Source organism: Zingiber officinale, chromosome 1A, assembly GCF_018446385.1.
Source record: "Zingiber officinale cultivar Zhangliang chromosome 1A, Zo_v1.1, whole genome shotgun sequence".
NCBI lineage: Eukaryota > Viridiplantae > Streptophyta > Magnoliopsida > Zingiberales > Zingiberaceae > Zingiber > Zingiber officinale.
The window spans coordinates 5,446,721-5,466,363 of NC_055987.1; the positions used below are offsets into that span (position 1 = coordinate 5,446,721).

Sequence of the window (19,643 nt, forward strand, 5' to 3'; positions counted from 1 at the left end):
CTAGGTGAAAGCCCTGGTGAGTGAAGCCAGGCAAGGGAAAATCCAGATGGATCAAGGATGATCGGACATCTGGTGCTGGGAAGTCCAAGTAGGTCAAAGGATTGACTGGATACTTGGCAAGGAAGGAAGTCCAGATGGGTCAAGGTTGACCAGACATCTGGTGGAAGTCCAAGTAGGTCAATGGAGTGACCGGATACTTGGCACGACGAGTAAAAGTCCAAGTGGGTCAAAGGGATTGACCGGACACTTGGTGGGGAGTCCTGGCAGGTCAAGGGAGTGACCAGATGCGAGGCATGATGTACCAACAGGTCAAGGTTGACCGGATGTTGGTTAGGGAGGTTTGGGACTTGGTTTTGGGCAAAAACCAAGTGCTGGATCGATCCGTGGATCGATCCAGGCTGTGGATCGATCAGTGGATCGATCCAGATTCTTCCCAGCGAACAGAAAGCTTCTGGATCGATCCGTGGATCGATCCAGAGGTCCCGATCGATCAGCCGATCGATCGGGACGATGCTGCTTCGCACGATAAGCGCTGGATCGATCCGTGGATCGATCCAGGCGCATTTCGCGCGATAAGCGCTGGATCGATCCGTGGATCGATCCAAAGCCTCCCCGATCGATTCGGAACATTCGAATCGATCGGGATCCGACCGTTGCGTCGGGTTTAAAGCCGCAGGCGAGCGTGGTCTTCGGCATCTCTTTACGAGCTCTTCTCAGATTCATTCCAGCTCCTCCACAGCTCTCTACAAGCACGTGATCGCCAGTTCTTGAAGGTTCTTGGAGGCTTTCCAAGTCAAGAGGCGGATCTATTGCAAGAGGAAGAAGTTAGGGTTAGGGTTTTTACGGCACATCTTGTAAGCTTTTGCTTAACTTGTATTTCCCTTTCTTCTTCTTGTATTGAGAGTGTTGTAGGGCTTCTCCGCCTTTGGTAGTTACCATAAAGGAGTGTTATTCATAGTGGAGGGTGTGTGCGTTGGTGTGGATCCTTGGATTAGTCACCTCTTGTGAGGTGGATACCAAGTAAAATCCTAGTGTTAGCGTGTTTGTGTTTGTTTCTGTATTTTCCGCTGCACATCCAAGAAGAAACAAGCAACGCTAAGCAACGCCGAGCACCGAGCGAACGCGACGAGCTATTCACCCCCCCTCTAGCTACTTTTGGTCCTAACAAGTGGTATCAGAGGGAGGTTGCTCGAATCATCGCCGGAAGGGTCAAGCATAACAAGAAAAGCTAGAGGGTGAAGAAGTTGGAGCAAATTCTTCAAGTTCAAGATTTTATCAAGCTCAACTTCAAGATGCAATTCCAAGATGTACTTGGATTTGACACAAGGGTGGCTCCACCATACACTTCTACGAGTTTCGATTCTTGGAAATCAAGAATCGAAAATTTTCTTATGATGGAGATAGAGCAATGGTTTGCTCTAATGGAAGGCTTCAAGGCTCCAAGAAATTCAAAGGGCAAAGTTCTAAAGAAAAGCAAATGGAGCCCGGAGCAAGTCCAAAGGTGCGAGGCAAATGACAAAGTGACCAAGCTTTTGGTCAATTTATTGCCAAGCATCATCCTTTGCAAAATTGGAGAGTTTGAAGATGCAAAGGAGCTATGGAGCAAATTGGCCAAGCTTCATGAAGAGATCCCCTCCACTGTACAAGATAATGAAGAATCCAGAGAGGGTGACTCTTTGGAGCAAGACCAAGAGGAGGACTCCGAGGTTGAGAGATGCTCAACCTCCGAAGAAGAGGAAATCCAAGAAACTTCATCCTCAAGGGAATGCAACGAAGGGAACAAGGAGGGAGCATACTCCTTGTTTCATGTTCAAGATGATGAAGCCTCCACCTCTAGAATTGAGGGGGAGCAATCCTTGGTGACACCGGAGCAAGAAGAAGAAGAAGCTTCTACATCTGGGTCAAGAGAAGAAGAGGAGGAAGAAGCTTCTACCTCCAAAAGTCAAGAAAAATCAAATGGAGGAGCAAGTGCCATCCCTACACAAGAAGGTATAAATGTTTCAATTAAAAATAAAAATCATATAATATGTTTTGAGTGTAGGGAAAGTGGGCACTACAAGAGCAAGTGTCCCAACTTGGCCAAGAAGAAGGGTCAAGTGACGAAAAAGGGCAAGGAGAAGCCCAAGGAGACCACCCCCGGGACAAAGAAGAGCAAGGAGCACATTGTGTGCTTCTTGTGTCAACAAAAAGGGCATTACCGAAGTCAATGCCCCAAGGGGAAGAAGATGGTCAAGGCTCATGGAGGAAGCTCTAGTCAAGGGGGAGCCTCTAAGGTAAAGAAGAAGGTAACATTTATTGAGCCTACTCCTCTACATTATGGTAAAAAGCATGATAGTTCAAATTTATATCATTTTAATGCTATTTACCATGAAAATAGAAAGCATGATAGTGTTAAAGAAAAACATATAGCTTTTCATGCTAAAACTACTACACCTAAGGCTAGGATTGTAGGTAAAAATCTAGGCGTAAACTCTAAGGATTTTAGATACAAGCCTAGAAACAAAAATGCTCATGGGTCAAATACTAAGGACTTAGTGAGAGAAAATCAAGTCTTGAGGTCAAGACTTGATAAAATGGAAAAGACCCTAAAAAGGATGGAAAATATCCTATTAGGGCAAAATGAGCATAACCTAGGTCTAGGAGCACAAAGGTCATCTAATGGCCATAGAGGTTTGGGATACAAACCAAAGGCTAAGAAGGATGTGCCCTCTTACCATAGAGTTCCATATAGCTATGGAACAAACCCTAGGTCTAGTGGTCAAGCCAAAAAATACTAGGGAAGTCATCCCTAAGAGTATTTTTGCAATAAATGTGACTAAGACTTCTAAGAAGTCTAAGAAAGTCACAAACAAGGTCACAAGGGAGGTTATCCCTAGAGTTGACCTAGAAAATGTGACCAAGGCTTCTAAGAAGCCCAACAAAGTCACTAGGAAGGTATCTAGGGAAGTTATCCCTAGTGAGTACCTAGAGCATCCAAGGAGCACCAATAGGTGTTGGGTTCCTAGGAGCATCTTCTCTACCCCATAGATGGGTTAGAGAGTGTCAACTCCGATTAGAAGGGTAGTTAACCCAATTTTGAGGAAATTGACACTCAAGGAGCATTTTCAAGGTTTAGTTAACCTTTGAAAATGAAATGAACCTATTATTTACTCCTTGAAAGAGTAAAATGTGCCTAATGGTGGAAGATTTGATTTTAATCTTAAATGGCACATATTGGAAAATTAATAAGAACTATCAAGTTGGGTTTTTGGTATGTTCTTAGGCAATTTAAGGCAATCCGGGCCTTAAATTTAAAAGTGCTGCTCTTGAGGAAAAATGGAATATGCCAACATTTGAGGACATGTTCATTTTAATTGGCATAAATTAATCAAGGGAATAAGAAATGCAAACTTAGGCTTTGGCATTTTCTTGAAGCACTTTGGGCAAGCTAGGGTTTAAGTCTTAGGATTAGCTAAGATTAACGATACTTAGATAGGTAATCTAGGTATATTTTATTTATGCTAAACCTTGCCATGATTGTTTGCTCATAATATGCCATGACATCATATTTTATCTTATTTGTATTTTGCATTCATGACTTATCATGAAAAATACAAAAATACCATGTCATGCCATACATACATCATGTAGTTATAGGAATCTTTCTTTTGAAAGCTATTTTATTTTGATGTATGCCATAACATTATCATGCATTATGTTTATTTCCTTAAAAATTAAGGACATATGGCATTAGTTAAACAAGTGGCATTTGTTTACAACAAGTGGAATAAACAAGTGACATTTGTTTAACAAGTAAATCAACAAGTAACATCCTTTGTGGATGTCTACCTCTCAAAATGCCTAGATAGATATGCATGATCCCTAGAATAGGGCAAAACCAAAATCTTACATCTCACAAAGACCTATAAGGTGACTTGTATGTGTTTTAGTGCATATTATATACAAGTGAGATGTTAGGATGATGAACAAAACTCAAGATGTTGATTTAGTGCATTCTTTTGAGTTTTAAGTTCATCAAAACACATAGTTATGTGTTTTCCCATCATTGGGAAAGCTAATGTACAAGTCATGTGCATTATGCCCAAGGAACATGATGGGATATTGGTTTTGAAAATGTTTTTAAAATGTTTTTGGAAAACCTTGGTGAAGGCTATCTTTTGATAGTAATCACCATTGAATAGTTAGACACAAACTTGAAGAAAAACACTAAAGTTTTTGCAAGCTTTCAAGTTTGTGTCAATCTTTGAAAATATGATGTATTTTCATAGAAAGCTATTTTTCCATGATTAAGTATGCCCTAAATAATGTCTACACGAAATTTCATAATTTTGGATTTTGTAGAATTTTCTAGGGGTTTCGTTGACCGAAATGGAATTTCAGCAACTATCAGAGCTCCGATCGATCCATGGATCGATTGGAGTTCCATGAATCGATCCATGGATCGATTCAAACGGCAATTCCCGCGAGCAGAAGCTCGTTGGATCGATCAGCCGATCGATCCAGGGAGTCTGAATCGATCCGTGGATCGATTCAGAAAGGTTCAATCGATTGGAACCCAACTCCAATCGATCCAAGTTGCTGATTTTGGCTGGGAAGGCCTGATTTCAGCATCTTTGAACCTCTTTGAGTCTAGGTAACCATTCCAAACCCCTTAAATACATTTGTATACATACAAAGGGTGTTTTCATGTTGAAAACAAGGATGGATTGGTTAACGAAGACTAAGTAGAAGTTTCGGTTGAGGTTGTTTCAAATTTTGAATATTTGAACCTCAAAACTTCTAAATTTGGGTTTCCTAAAGGTTTAGGGATTCCAAGTCATTGTTGGTGCAATGACAGAAGTTACCACCATGTCTTTAGGGGGAGGGACTCTTTAAAGACATGAAAATTATTTTTCATGAACCTTGGAAGGTGGTTAACCTTCTGTTGTGAACTTGCTCAATGTTGAGCATTTAAACTTGAAATGGGAAAAATGGGGAGTGGATATCCTCATTATTTCAAGTGGACACTCATGTAGTAGATAATGCTCAAGGTTGGGTAATTGTCTACATTGAGGGAGAAGTTAAGGATAAATGAAGGGTATGGGACCTTCATTATCGTGTTGATCACAACGAGTGATGTTGTGAACAACGATGAGCAACTCTTCAGGGGGAGAGTCTTCAACAAATGGATTTGTTGAAGTGTGCCCAGAATTGGAGCATAGGTTGATGTGTGTCCAACGATGGGTTGATGTGTGCCAATAGGGGGAGAATGTATGGTTAAGCTTAGTCCTTCATTACCTATGGGAAGGTCATAGGGGGAGAATGAAAGGACTCATGAAAGGGAGTAAGTTAGGCCTTCATTACCTAGAGGGAGTTTGCCCTCTTAGGGGGAGAATGAAGAGCTTAATTTATGCTTTCATTACCTAGTGGCATGAAGAAGGAGGCTATGGGATTAGCCTAACTTACATATGGGATTGTAAGTGTTATTGTGGTATTGTCAAACATCAAAAAGGGGGAGATTGTTGGTGCAATATCCCTCAGGTCAAGGTTGACCTGGGTAACCAAGCTGAGTCTTGGTTTGAGTTTAGATGTTTGACAATAAGATATTGATTGAAGAAGAGTCAAGTAGGTCAAGGTTGACTGGATACTTGACTGGGAAGTCCTAACTGGGATGTTAGGCAAAATGAAAGTCCTGGTGAGTGAAGCCAGGCAGAAGAAAAGTCCTGGTGAGTGAAGCCAGGCAGATGAAAGTCCTAGTGAGTGAAGCTAGGCAGATGGAAACCCTGGTGAGTGAAGCCAGGTGAAAGTCCTAGTGAGTGAAGCTAGGCAGATGGAAAACCCTAGTGAGTGAAGCTAGGTGAAAGCCCTGGTGAGTGAAGCCAGGTGAAAGTCCTAGTGAGTAAAGCTAGGCAGATGGAAAACCCTAGTGAGTAAAGCTAGGTGAAAGCCCTGGTGAGTGAAGCCAGGCAAGGGAAAATCCAGATGGATCAAGGATGATCGGACATCTGGTGCTGGGAAGTCCAAGTAGGTCAAAGGATTGACTGGATACTTGGCAAGGAAGGAAGTCCAGATGGGTCAAGGTTGACCAGACATCTGGTGGAAGTCCAAGTAGGTCAATGGAGTGACCGGATACTTGGCACGACGAGTAAAAGACTAAGTGGGTCAAAGGGATTGACCGGACACTTGGTGGGGAGTCCTGGCAGGTCAAGGGAGTGACCAGATGCGAGGCATGATGTACCAACAGGTCAAGGTTGACCGGATGTTGGTTAGGGAGCTTTGGAACTTGGTTTTGGGCAAAACCAAGTCCGGATCGATCCGTGGATCGATCCAGCCGTGGATCGATCGGTGGATCGATCTAGATTCTTCCCAGCGAATAGAAGCTCGGATCGATCCGTGGATCGATCAGGTCCCGATCGATCAGCCGATCGATCGGGACGATGCTGCGCGATAGCGCTGGATCGATCCGTGGATCGATCCAGCGCATTTCGACAGCACAGCGCTCGGATCGATCCATGGATCGATCAAGCCTCCGATCGATTCGGAACATTCGAATCGATCGGGATCCGACCGCTGGCGTTAAAGCCGCAGCGAGCGTGGTCTTCGGCATCTCTTTACGAGCTCTTCTCGATTCATTCCAGCTCCTCCACAGCTCTCTACAAGCACGTGATCGCCAGTTCTTGAAGGTTCTTGGAGGCTTTCCAAGTCAAGAGGCGGATCTATTGCAAGAGGAAGAAGTTAGGGTTAGGGTTTTTACGGCACATCTTGTAAGCTTTTGCTTAACTTGTATTTCCCTTTCTTCTTCTTGTATTGAGAGTGTTGTAGGGCTTCTCCGCCTTTGGTAGTTACCATAAAGGAGTGTTATTCATAGTGGAGGGTGTGTGCGTTGGTGTGGATCCTTGGATTAGTCACCTCTTGTGAGGTGGATACCAAGTAAAATCCTAGTGTTAGCGTGTTTGTGTTTGTTTCTGTATTTTCCGCTGCACATCCAAGAAGAAACAAGCAACGCTAAGCAACGCCGAGCACCGAGCGAACGCGACGAACTATTCACCCCCCCCTCTAGCTACTTTTGGTCCTAACAAAAACAATTCAGTTTCTTACCTTAAATTATATAGAATTTTTTGGTTCTGTTTTTTATATTAATATTTATTTTTTTAGTCTTAATATTTGTTTCATGTTTGGTATAGCTTATCGATATTATTTACATCAATAGTCTTTTTCAAGTAAAATATAGAATTGTACTATCAAAATATTTCCTATTTAGATTTTTTGTGTTTATTAAAAATATATATTTTCCTATGAAATTATCAATACCTTAAAACTTTCTTACCTTAAAGTATATAGAATTTTTTGGTTCTGTTTTTATAATTTTGATTTATAAATAGAAGAATTTTTAGTATTCTCATAACATACTATTATTTATTGAATAATAAATCAAAAATATTTATTTGGAAAGCCGAATTTGATCATGGTGAGTAATGAGTAGTCTTTTACCTTATAAAAAAACTTCAGTATTATTATATTAAAATTTTGATATACTAAATTTTCGATATGACATAAATTTTATATTATTTTTATTAAAATTTTTGTATCAATAAGGTAATGTGGTATACCATTACTAAATCTCATACCAATATTATATCTAAAAAATTCAATATGTTATAATACCGTATTAAAATTTTTGATATACTGATAATATCGATATAATTTGATATATTTTGGTATAGTATATACCGTCTATTGAATTTTTAATATTTTTTTCACCCTAATATTGAGAAGATAGAGAAGATAGAGGAAAATATTAAAATAAATACAAATACATACTTAGCATTTATTTTGAAATATTTTTTAAACCATGCTCATTACTTAAAAATATTTTAATCAACTAATTATTCTCTTTAGGACTTGGTCCTGTAATTTCATTTTATATAAGTATTATTTAAAATATATTTATATAAATAATTATTTTGAATAATTTTATACATTTTATTAACTATTGAATTTATTTAATATGATGTACTTATTTATAAAACTTTAACAGACTTAAATATTCACATCTCGCCGCTGCTCTGCATGCCCTTGCATTACTCCACGCTCCTCAATCCCGCTCTCGTTTCCTAACTCCTTGAACCTTATTGAACCCTATTCTTGGTAGTCCTTCGGTGCTTTGATCATAATGGATTCCAAGAAAAACATCAGTGATATGATTCCTAAATACACTTATTCATATAATCCTTTTAAAATTATAATTATCTTTTAGTCATATATAGACATTAATATACATGAGAATCTAAACTTTGTGACACTCATAATACGAGTCATTGGATTTACATAGATCTCTACTTTAATCATTCAAGTGAACACAATTTGCCATCTCTAACATATCAAACAAATCATGGAATTTTTTTCCATTAGTGAGCAAGAGATGAGTCACATATACGCCTACTCGTATTTTTGCTCGGAATCCTCCCAGTGGTACATGGGGATGAGGGGAGGTGGAAAGTATAAAAATGGAAAAATAGGTGATGAAATATTTGTGTCTTTTTTATTTTTTCGTTAAAAAATATTTATTCCGAATAAATTTATAATCTTGGTTCCCATGACAAGCAAGCTTTAAGTGAAGAAAAAAAAAAAGCATTGATGTAATTATAAATTTTAGATGAAAACCCAAAAGAAAATTTCAGATTTAAAGAAAGAATAATAAAATACATTTGTCTTTGTGAAAAGTGGATTTGGTAAGCTATTTTATGTAAATTACGGAAAGAAAAATGATCTTCTTTGTGAAATGTGGATTTGGTAAGCTATTTTATGTAAATTATGGAATGAAAAATGATCTTGATGACAATATTAGAATGACCGTAGAATAAAACATATTCAAATAATCCCTTTAAAATATTATCCTTTAAAATATGTTATTAGATTTGTTATTAATTTAAATAAGTTAGATTTATCCTTTGAGTATGTTATTAGATTTCTTAATAATTTTTATATTAATTTGTTATTATTGTATGGTTTTATATAGATTCATTAATTATGTAATAGTTTAGGGACAAACAATAAAATAATTTAATTAAACAATCAAAATTTTTTGATTATGGGAGGTTGATCCATTGGAAATGATTAGTACGAGAGGTTGATCCACTCGAAACGTTCACCGAACTCGGCATTATGGAATCTCTCTTGGTGGAGACATCGGCAGCATAATCTTTCACCATCACCAAACTCAACATTACAGAATCCTCTCTTAGCGGAGAAATCAACATCACCATTATCGAATCTCGCATTACGGAATCCTCTCTCAACAGCGGAGGGATTAATGATGCTAAAACTATCAGAAAATTTTATTCAATAATAGACGACTGAATAATATAATTCAATATTACTTCATTAGTTAGGAGTCCAAATGATTTTCTTCCTTTTTTAAACACTATCCTAATTCATATGAAATTTTGATCTTAGTTTTCATAATATAATGCCGATGTAAACCACGAGAATCGTGTCGGTGGTGGTACCATCGTCCACTTGGTTGCATGTATTGATTTTGTGGAGATGGTTGAAGTTCTTATAGAACTAGGAGCCATTGTGGACACCATAAATAGAGAAGGCCATATGGTAAAATCATTCTTGTTGTCTTATTTTTTTACTATATTATGATGACAGTGTGTAATATTTAAAATTTATAATCTATGAATATTAATAAAAATTTTGTTTTATTGAAGCTAATATTCTCACTTGTTCTATCAGCCTATTGCAAAAGCATTGAAGTAAAAAAAACAAAGATAAAGTAGTCAAACTTTTGCTGAAAAATGATGCAAAAAGACATGTATATCATTAAAGTATCAATAAACTTTTGCATCTCTAGTAGTAACATTGTTGGCATGTTTCTTGAACTCATGGATCAACTTTATTTTAAATATGTTAAGGTATATATATTTCAACTCACATTTGCAAACTATTGGCCATAAATTAAAATTCATATTGTTTTTTTTTATTGTTGTAATTTGGTTATCGCATCTTCTCTATTTTGTTTGTTATATTTATTTTAGTAGCTTTAGAATGTTTTTATTTAATTATTCATGTACATTGGTGTTGATTAATAAGATGTACTATACAACAAATAATAATTATTGAATCAAAAAACATATTAATCCTTAACCCAACTAAGAGTAGTAAAAATATAAAAATTTTTTTGATATATCACACGTACAATAGCGATATACATTATTCATAGTTTCATGCCAAAAATTTTGATATAGTATTATATCGTACCGAATTTTTCAGTATCGATATTGGTATAAGATTGATTATTTTTTATATCTCAGTATATACTGAAATACCGAATAAATTCTCTTATAAATTATTATTTTTTAATTAGGGTTTAAAAATTAACCATAAATTATAGTGGTGTTGGATTTTGAATTATGATGAAATTTGTTTTAATAAAAAGAACCACCATCATTTAAAATTTAATGAGTAATGAGTTTAAAAACAATATTTAAGACTATTGTGTTTATTATAATTTTTTAATATGATTTAATACTTCAGAATTTATAAATGGGATGAATGGAATGAAATTTATACCATATCAAAAATTTAGTATACCGAAATATTATACTGAATTTTTAATATGATATCGTATAATTTTCTTATATCTAAATTTTTAGTACGGTATATCATATGCAAAATTCGATACACCAAACCAATTCAATACTAAATCCAACTACATGCATTGGATACATGACTTCCTTTTAAAATAGTTTGTTGCATAATATCTTGCTAGGGTTAATTAATCCTCACAATATTTTTAACTATATTATGAAGAGATAAACATCGTCCATGTATAGAAATAATTTTGAGAAATTTATTGTTAGACTAAGAGAATCATTTGAAAATATGATTTAGTTAATTGAAATAAACATTATCACAATTATGCGTGAGATAAACAAGATTCACAAGGATAAATATTAAACCCATATATACTAAAAACCCTAAACCCAAACTCAAATAACCCGATCAACCCAAACAATCCAATCAACCATATTAAAAAAAAAGGCATTTATTATTATTATTATTATTATTCTATAATTTTTTATTTTTATCTTAATACTTCATCATTATCATAATAATTTTCTACTAAAATATATTATTTTTTCAAATAAAATTAGATTTAACATAAAAAAACCCTAAACTCTAAATTCATGTCAAACCGAATCCAACCAAATCCTAACATAATCTAAAAACCCTCAACCTGAACCCAACTCTAACTAATCCTATATTTTTTGGTTGACTCGATCGGATTCACTTTTGACATGTCATTGTTGTAGGCTTTACACATCCTCAGATTTCAAGGAGAACACTCTGTAATTTAGCGAAAAAGCACATATTGTTTATCAATTATCACTATGTTCAGATCTAATTAATATTGCCATTGTTTTCGTTTTCAACTAAAGTAATAGTATTTCGTTAATATGCCAACACTCGATATGCTTTTTACACTTGAAAGTGTTCTACTCGAATGAAATTTTAGTCATTCCATTTGTTTGCATAATATAAACCAATATCAACTATTAAATCATTTGAATGAAAATTTAGAACAACAAATCACAAAATTATAACAAACTGCATCTTAATGAACCATCATACCTTAATTACTAAAACCAAAGCGAGTTTTGTGCATTGGATGCGTTCATTAGTTCTTTGATTCTAGCATCCAAGTTACCCATGCGATGGCGTCACATCGATGAAAGGAGGTTTATCAGGAGCACAGATGTTAAATACATGACAGGATTAAAAATACTCATAATTTATTTAGCCAAATTAAAAATACAACAAGAGCTGAATTTCACATTATGTCTAGATCGAGTTGTTTAATTAGCTAGCTAGACAAGGTTGCTCAAGAATTCATCGACTGTAATATACTTGAGACCCGCATAAAGAACAGATGCCTCCACTCCAACAACTGGATCAATCTCAAGGTTAGTCTGGTCTCCGTTGATGAAAGCCGAGTGAGCTATAGCCAGTTGAAAATTCAGTGGAAATGGAGAATCTGCACGTACGCACCATGTTTTTATTTTTCTCGTTTAGATAATTAAGATCAATAAAGAAATTATATCTTGATCTCTTCGTGTGTATATATATATATATATATATATATATATATATATACCTTCAATCTTCTTTAGGAGAGCTTCTTCAGGTACGTAGATCCTCTCAAGTTTCTTTCCATTCTTTTCTTCCCACAACGATACAAGCTCGTTCAGCGTGTAGAAGTTAGCAGGAGGCCTCACGTACAATACTTTGTTTAGAGTCACTGGATCGTCCACAGATCTGATGGTGTATTTTGCAACATCAACTTCGTTCACGAAGATGGCTGATCGACCAAGCATGTAAACATAAACAAGCAAACTAATATATAATATAGCTCTATCAATATATATAATTAATATACGCACGGATCTTGAAATCGTGTTTCATGTACCTTTGGTGTTGCCATCGCCTGAGATGAATACCTTACCATCAGTGTGAGCCGAAGTTGCTTCTGCTTGGCCGAGCCGGGGGAGGTAGAAGCCATGGAAGAAGAAGTTGAAGACGATGGTGTGAGGGATGCCCTTCTCCCTCATGGCTTGCCTCAGCACTAGTTTATGAGCGAGCATCGACTTGGCTGGTTCCACAAGTCGGACTTGTTCCAAATCGTTGCCAAACTCTGATGGGTAGAATCTCTGTCGAAAGATTAGTCATTTTCGTTAATTAATTAGGATCACTTATATATATACAAAAGTACAGTATTATATATATATAAAGAAATACGAATTACTTTAACGTTTCCAGCTTGTTGGATGGCATCAAGGAGCATCAACTGGCCCTTAACTTCTGATCGACCTTCATGCCCTACTGCAGAGATGACCACGTCCACTTGCTTGATAGCTCTTATCAAACTATCATAGTCGCCTAAATCCCCCTTCAATTTCAACACTACTTTACTAGTTAATTTATAATCCTTCAAACCAAATATATATATATATATATATATAGACCAAATACTTAAGCCATACGTAGAGAATGGTGGCGCCTTCCCTCTTGAAAGAGTTAACGAGCTTAGACTTCCATGAATCAAGAACGATGGTGGATGGGCGCACGAGGAGGAAGGTGGGGTGGCTTGCTTTGATGCTAGCTCGCACGATAAGACTTCCAACGCGTCCCGTTCCTCCAATTATTAAAATCTTACTCTTTTCTTCTCTTTCATCCATTGCCGTACGTCTTAAATTTTTTTGCTTCGTGCCAACAGGTAGCTAGCTAGGTCGTTTATATAGAGGAACTAGCTAGCCTGACTGGACTGGACTCACTCTAGATGTCATTCATATGGATAGTAATAAGTGATTTGATTTACTGCGTCGTCTTGTTCTGTATAATTTACCAAGCGCGCATGCACTTTGACATAAATGGAATATGCTTTTTAGGATTGATTTAGTTTCACGGGAGTTTTTATCGGCCATCGAATAAATCGAGAAGTGGTAGTAGAAATCTTTCAAACGGCCGGCTAACGTTCTTAGATCCGGCTTTGATTTCTGTCAAAGTGCATGCGTGCTTTCAACTATACATTCCATTTTGCCCAGAGGCAATGGTGCAATGGGTGCAATAATAGTTAGGTCTTGCAACAGATGAGAGCAGGTACGTATAGCAATAGTAAATATTGTATATATTGTCGAGTTGCGTTGAATGGATGAATTAAGTGGGTTGGACGGACAAAACAAGCATATGTATGAATTGAGCTAACTCCAACGTTCGCGGGTTATACATGTTGGATGGTTTAGACGAGATTGGCTGGATATAATCAAAGTGCATGCGCCAGCAGATGATGGTGTGCAACTTTCGGGGATTGAGTGAGACAAATGCTTCAGCTCAAAAAGTTGTTCGTCTGGACGTGAGCTATATTTGGTTAGATAAACTACGCAATTTTGATGAACTTAGAAAGATGGATATTAAACGGATTAATCTTGTTGTTTCGGAGAAAAGGTGTGTGTACTTGCACAACAAGTGAGGTATAGGCACATGATGTGGCAATGGAGAGATGTCTATCTAGCATGGGTCAGTTGTCAGGATGGAAGTCAAAGTCAAGAAGATCAACGCTTAAGTGTCAAAGGGTCGAAAGGAGGGCAATGGATGTGGCCGGTCGGGTTTTTAGGCCCCCGACCGGCAGGAGATGGGTCCGAGCCGACCTCACTTGGCTCGGGATGAGGCGCAAGACAGCCGACGCTCGATACAGAGTAGTAGGACATTGGAGGAGGCCGAGTAACTTGTCCGAACGGGTGAAGGCATGCGCTGCACAAGGGAGACACGGGTGAAGGCATGTGCTCCACAAGGGAACCACTAGGTCGACAAAGCGGAGGGGTCCCGGTCGAGTGGCTACCTCGCTCGGCCAAACAGCGGGACTTGGTCATGGAGCGGAAGTCCCGGCCGAGCGTCCACTCCACTCGACCTAGCAACGGGACCACCGCGCTACCTCTCGACATCTTTTTGGGAGATTGTGCCAACGACACGAGGCATGGGCAACAGGCGGATCGTACGACTGAACCTTCTACTGTCGCGTAAGGGATATGCATGCCCTGTTAAGGTATAGTGTCAAGAGTACTTTCTTGACAAGGTCTTTTCATGGGACGCATGGGAGAGTGTGTCCATGCCTCGAGAAGCGTGTACGTTGTTCACCAGGGCTCTATATAAAGGGGGTCCATCACCGGCGGAGGTAGACATTACTCTTAAGTTCTACCGTTGCTACTGTTGCTTCATTTTTCTCCACATTCTAGTGACTGACTTGAGCGTCGGAGGGCCAACGCCGGAGACCCCTTCCCTGGCTCGACACTAACGCCGTTTATTTTGTAAAATAGAGCGAAGTCCACACCCGATCAGTGTAGCCGCCACCTCCCAACTTTCTACTTGCCCACTTTCGAACAGGATTAGCACACACACAACTCAAATAGTTAGAATGGATAACACAAATGAATTGGTTGATGAAATGAAAGAGAAATAGGTTTGATCAAATATGAATTGACCTTTTCAACTATAATTATTCCTCACTAATATAATCAAGTGGAAAAAACAAAATTATTGTTGAATAAGTGTGAATGGAGAAGAGGAGGAAGAGAAGAAGTTCTATTGTGTATGGGACTTTAGTCCTACATTGGCAGTTTCTTGGTATTTTTGTTGGTTTATATTGATTCAGATACATTGAGGATGTGAACAAATGCATGGGGAGAGGCTCTCTCTCACGTGTGGGTGTGCAGGGGGGGTGCAAATCCAGGGCCCGGATTGCACTGAACCAAGTTGACTCGAGCGCGACCTGCGCACACGAATGCGGGACCGGTCAGGGCAAAATTTGCCCAAGCAGAACAACCAGCATTTTGCCACATTTATCTTTTTGCTGCTTGTGTAACAGATGCATTAAATAAAGATTAATGTAGAATCGAAACGGCCAAGTTAAATGCTGGTGTTGAGTATTGATCATTAATGCTGTCCTTTGGTCTTGAGCTCCTATATAAGGAGGTTGCGACCACAGACAAAATGTTACGCTGATAACACAACGAAGAAGGCAGAAGCTCTCCTCCACATTCCCCTCCTCTGTCGTGCAACTCTTGCTCGGCAAAGTGCCCGTGGTAGCATTCGGGTGCCACTCAGTTCGCCGTGACCATCAGTGCTTGGTGGAGTTCACGGTCGATCGTTGTATCCTGGGAAACAGATGACCCGAGTAAACCTCGAAGCACAGCCGGAGGTGGGCGAATCTGTTTCAAGGAACCTGCTACTCGCAGGCCTCGGTCAGCTTGCCCGGTCGGAATTTTCACCCGACCTTACTGTCTGGTCTGTCCCACTGCAGACCTGCTCTTCCTTTCTGCAGACCTGGTCATTCTGCTCTACAGACCTGATCTTCCTTTCTACAGGCCTGCTCATACAGACCTGGTAATTCTGCTCTGCAGACCTGGTCTTCCTTTCTGCAGACCTGGTCATTCTGCTTTGTAGACCTGGTCTTCCTTTCTGCAGACTTGGTCATTCTGCTATGCATACCTGGTCTTCCATTCTGCAAACCTAGTCACTCTGCTCTGCAGACCTGGTCTTCCATTCTGCAGACCTACTGCTTTGGTTTGCCACTCTGCAGATCTGTTCTGCGGCTCTGGTCTGCCGCTCTACAGACCTGCCCTGTCGTTCTGGTCTGCTGCTATGCAGACCTGCCATGCTCTTCTGCTCTGCAGACTTGGCCTGTCGCTCTGGTCTGCCGCTCTGCAGACATGCTCTATTGCTTTGCAGACCTGCTCTACCGCTCTGCAGACCTGCCTTATCGCTCAGCTCTGCTGTGTTATTAAAACCAGCCTCTGTTGGTAGCCTGAGATTATCTGCTCAGGTCATTTCGAATGTAAGTTGAATTTAAATTTCGTGTAAGTTTTAAATTCAACTAAGTCTCCTAAAATCTCCGGTAACAGATTATTTGTATTTTCCAACAATTATATCATTTTAGTTATGCTTTCATTTTTTAAAAGATATTTATTAGGATGAATGGAGGAGAATAAAGTAGAGTAGACACTATTATTTATGGTCACTTTTAAATAATAAATGGAAATTATGTGATCCTGTACGAAAATCGATGAGATATGGATGTTGGGGACGTCGCGCTCCTGTTGACCTCTGATGGACTTTACGCTCGCTTGCAACACAAGCAGCGTCAGTGCCGAGCCAGTGAAGAGGTCCCCGACGATGACCCTCCAACGCTCAAGTCAGTTTCTGGTGAAGCAAGAAGCAATGCAACAGTAGCAATCACGTGTAAAGCATACCTCCGCCGATGCTGAGACCCTCCTTTATATAGAGAGCTTCAGTAGTGCACGCTTCCCAAGATGGACACGCATCTCAAAACTTTCCCTGAAAAGATGTGTCAGTAAAGTGCCCCTGATACAGTACCTTAACGAGCCGAGTATATCTCTGAAGTTATAGTGGAAGCTTCCGCCGTACGATCTTTTGTCTGACCACGCCGCTTATCAGCGGCACCAGCTCACAAAAGGATGTCGAAAGATATCCTGTTGTGTCTGGTGCTTGGCCAAGCAGAATAGCCGCTCGACCGGAACTCCAATGTCCACGTGTTGTCTGCTGTCGAGCCGAGCGGGATGGCCGCTCGACCGAAAGTCCACTATCTACGTGCTGCCTACTGTCGGGCCGAGCGGGATGGCCGCTCAACCGAAAGTCACTGTTCACATGCTCGGCTGATATTGGATCTGTTGCTCGGCCGAGCGGATGAGCTGCTCAGCAGAAGTTTGTTGCCAGGCCGAGCGGGATAGCCGCTAGGCCAATGTTGAATTCTACACTGAACTCTGTCGCCCGGTTGAGCGAGATAGCCGCTCGACTTTTGCCTCTGCACATTCTCCCATGAGCGTCGGTTGTTTGGATGCTCCCTGGTCGGGACATGCTTCGCCCGACCGACTGATGTCCTGTAGGCGTTGACATCCTTGATTTTGACCTCCTTTCAGTCCTTTGGCCTCTACCATGGCAGCAGGATGAGGCCCCTCATCATCGCCGCATCACAAGCCTCCCCTTCAAATCTAGTCAAAGGAGGTCATAATCTGACTGACTGGACAATTGTGTGAGTAGATTTCCTCCTGATCGGCCTTCGTCATTGTGTGACCTTCTCGCCGCTCGGGATAGGTCGATCCTTGCCGATCGTCCTATTGAAGCTTGCCACTCGGGCACAAGTGTGCTCCCTAGATCCACTCGGCTTGCCGAAGGTTTGCACTTGTAGAAAGTTTCCTTGGGCTGTCTCGGGCGAGCGCGGGCTAGGTTGACGTCACCCGGATTTCTTGGAATAGTGCAAATCTCCTCTCATTAAGGCCGAACATGTTCCCACAACTGCATTAATTGTCGACCCATGGTGGTGTGTCACATGTCAAGCTCGCTGCCGCCGCACGTCTGACGCGATAGGCATGATGTGACGTTTAGCGATTTTGAATTCAACGGTGAGATCTTCGCCTAGGTTTATGTGACCTAGATCGGACGGCTCCGGTCGGTCGAGCCCGAGGCTTATAAGCCTGTTGTGATGCTTCCTTTACACACTTCGCGTGCGAATTCCCTGGCGCTCGAGCTCTTGCTTCCTTCGTCCTTCGGCGATCTTTCATGCTCCTTCGGCAAACCTTCGTGCTCCTTCTCCGGTGACCTTTCTCCTGTAAGCCTTCTGCCAATCACGTCTGCCTTCGATCTCCTTTTTTTTTATTTGCCATTTCTTTCTGTTCCGGCGACATTCCTGCAGCTTTCTTTTCGCTTTTCTCGGATTTTGCAATGACAAGTTCTTCTTAGTCGCTATCTCCTATCCCTGGACTCTAGTACACAACCATGGAGTCTAGGTTTGATGGGGGCTGAGCGGGAATGACCGGTCAGAAGTATGGCATCCACAAATTGCTGTTAGAGGGTGTCTTATATATCTTCGGTTTGAGTCTAATCCGCACCCGCTTACCGACCAGCCTAGGTATGCGACCACTTTGCTTCTTCTTTTGATTCTAACTGATTTTCACTCCTTTCGTGCAGTTGAAGTCATGTTGCGTGCGCGTCTGGCTGATAAGGCGAAGTTCAAGGACGCCGCGATCAATGTGGTCACTATTGAAGAGGCTCTGAGAGTGAGGTGGCTCCCCTTTTAGCGAGTGGGGGAGCAGCTGGGGGCTCCCAACCTTACGAACGGCGTTTGATCATCCCTATTGAGGGGGATTCGAGATCAACTTCCTCGGATCAGCCACTTGCTATGCGCAAGAGGCTCCGAGAGGAGCCATCCTCGTGCTCTGCTATTTCAGGGGTGCGCTCTGCCGAACGGGTGGAGACGTCGACTCCTGCTGTCTAAGAGCCTAGTGCCCCCGAGTCCTCAGATCGGACTCCCTCCTTGTTCGGGCTGCCTCAGGGCACTGTCTGTGCACAACCGGTGACCTTTCTGTCACCAAAAGCAAAGACAAAGAAGTTGGACATCCGGTCGGCTTCTTCCTCACGGTCGTCCGGTCGAGTGACTTCTACACAGTCAGCCTCGAGCGACCAACAACACATAACGACGATTTTGCACCTGCCCACCAAGGAATGGCGCGAGTCCAACGCCGAGTCCTGAGGCCCAGAGTATCAGATCATCATCCAAGGGCTGCTCGCCAAGATATGGGAGGATGCCAGAGCCCGTGCGACGGTGATGCCTCAAGGGGCACTCTATAACGCCCCGCCCCTCCTGCTAAGGCGACGGAGGTTACTTGCGACACATACATACTTAACACAACGGAAGTCTTACTTAGAGAATTAAAAAAAAACATTTTCTTACTTAAAAATTCACCATAGATAAAAGAACCACATAGCATACCTATCATAAATTTTGAGTCTTAATACCCAAACACATACTTAAGGTCATGGAGTCATAAAGTAAAAATATCAACATGGCAAATTTCTTATTAAACAAAAGCAGGTCATTTCTTTTAGCCAGTCCACTACCGCACACATCTTTCTAGCCCCTCCTACTGCTCCCCTAGTACATCCATTCCTTGCCTTTATCTGTGGTACAAGAAAGTAAGCTGTGAGCACTCATGGCTCAGTAAGTTCCTTTCCTACTCACAAAAAAACGTAAAGCATATTAAAAACACAAGTCATAAGGCATAAAGACAAATGTATCATGTCAAGAG

General features: G+C 40.5%; 1 protein-coding gene across 1 annotated transcript; it reads right to left on the bottom strand.

Annotated features, from left to right (window-relative positions):
* Positions 1–11,855: 11,855 nt before the first annotated feature.
* Positions 11,856–13,223, bottom strand: LOC121996185 (eugenol synthase 1-like). The gene is made up of 5 exons (XM_042550049.1): positions 13,029–13,223; positions 12,791–12,934; positions 12,455–12,695; positions 12,143–12,346; positions 11,856–12,022 (listed from the first exon to the last, which is right to left on the bottom strand). The coding sequence occupies exons 1-5, from the start codon at positions 13,221–13,223 to the stop codon at positions 11,856–11,858; spliced, it is 951 nt and encodes a 316-aa protein (XP_042405983.1).
* Between the last annotated feature and the right edge of the window lie 6,420 nt (positions 13,224–19,643).

Bases quoted from the DNA above. Each gene is read 5' to 3' on its own strand.
- LOC121996185 (XM_042550049.1), bottom strand. From the start codon at position 13,223: ATGGATGAAAGAGAAGAAAAGAGTAAGATTTTAATAATTGGAGGAACG. The intron at 12,935-13,028 runs GTATGGCTTAAG...TTGAAATTGAAG, and splicing joins AAGGCGCCACCATTCTCTAC to GGGGATTTAGGCGACTATGA. The intron at 12,347-12,454 runs GTACATGAAACA...TTGGTCGATCAG, and splicing joins AGGCGATGGCAACACCAAAG to CCATCTTCGTGAACGAAGTT.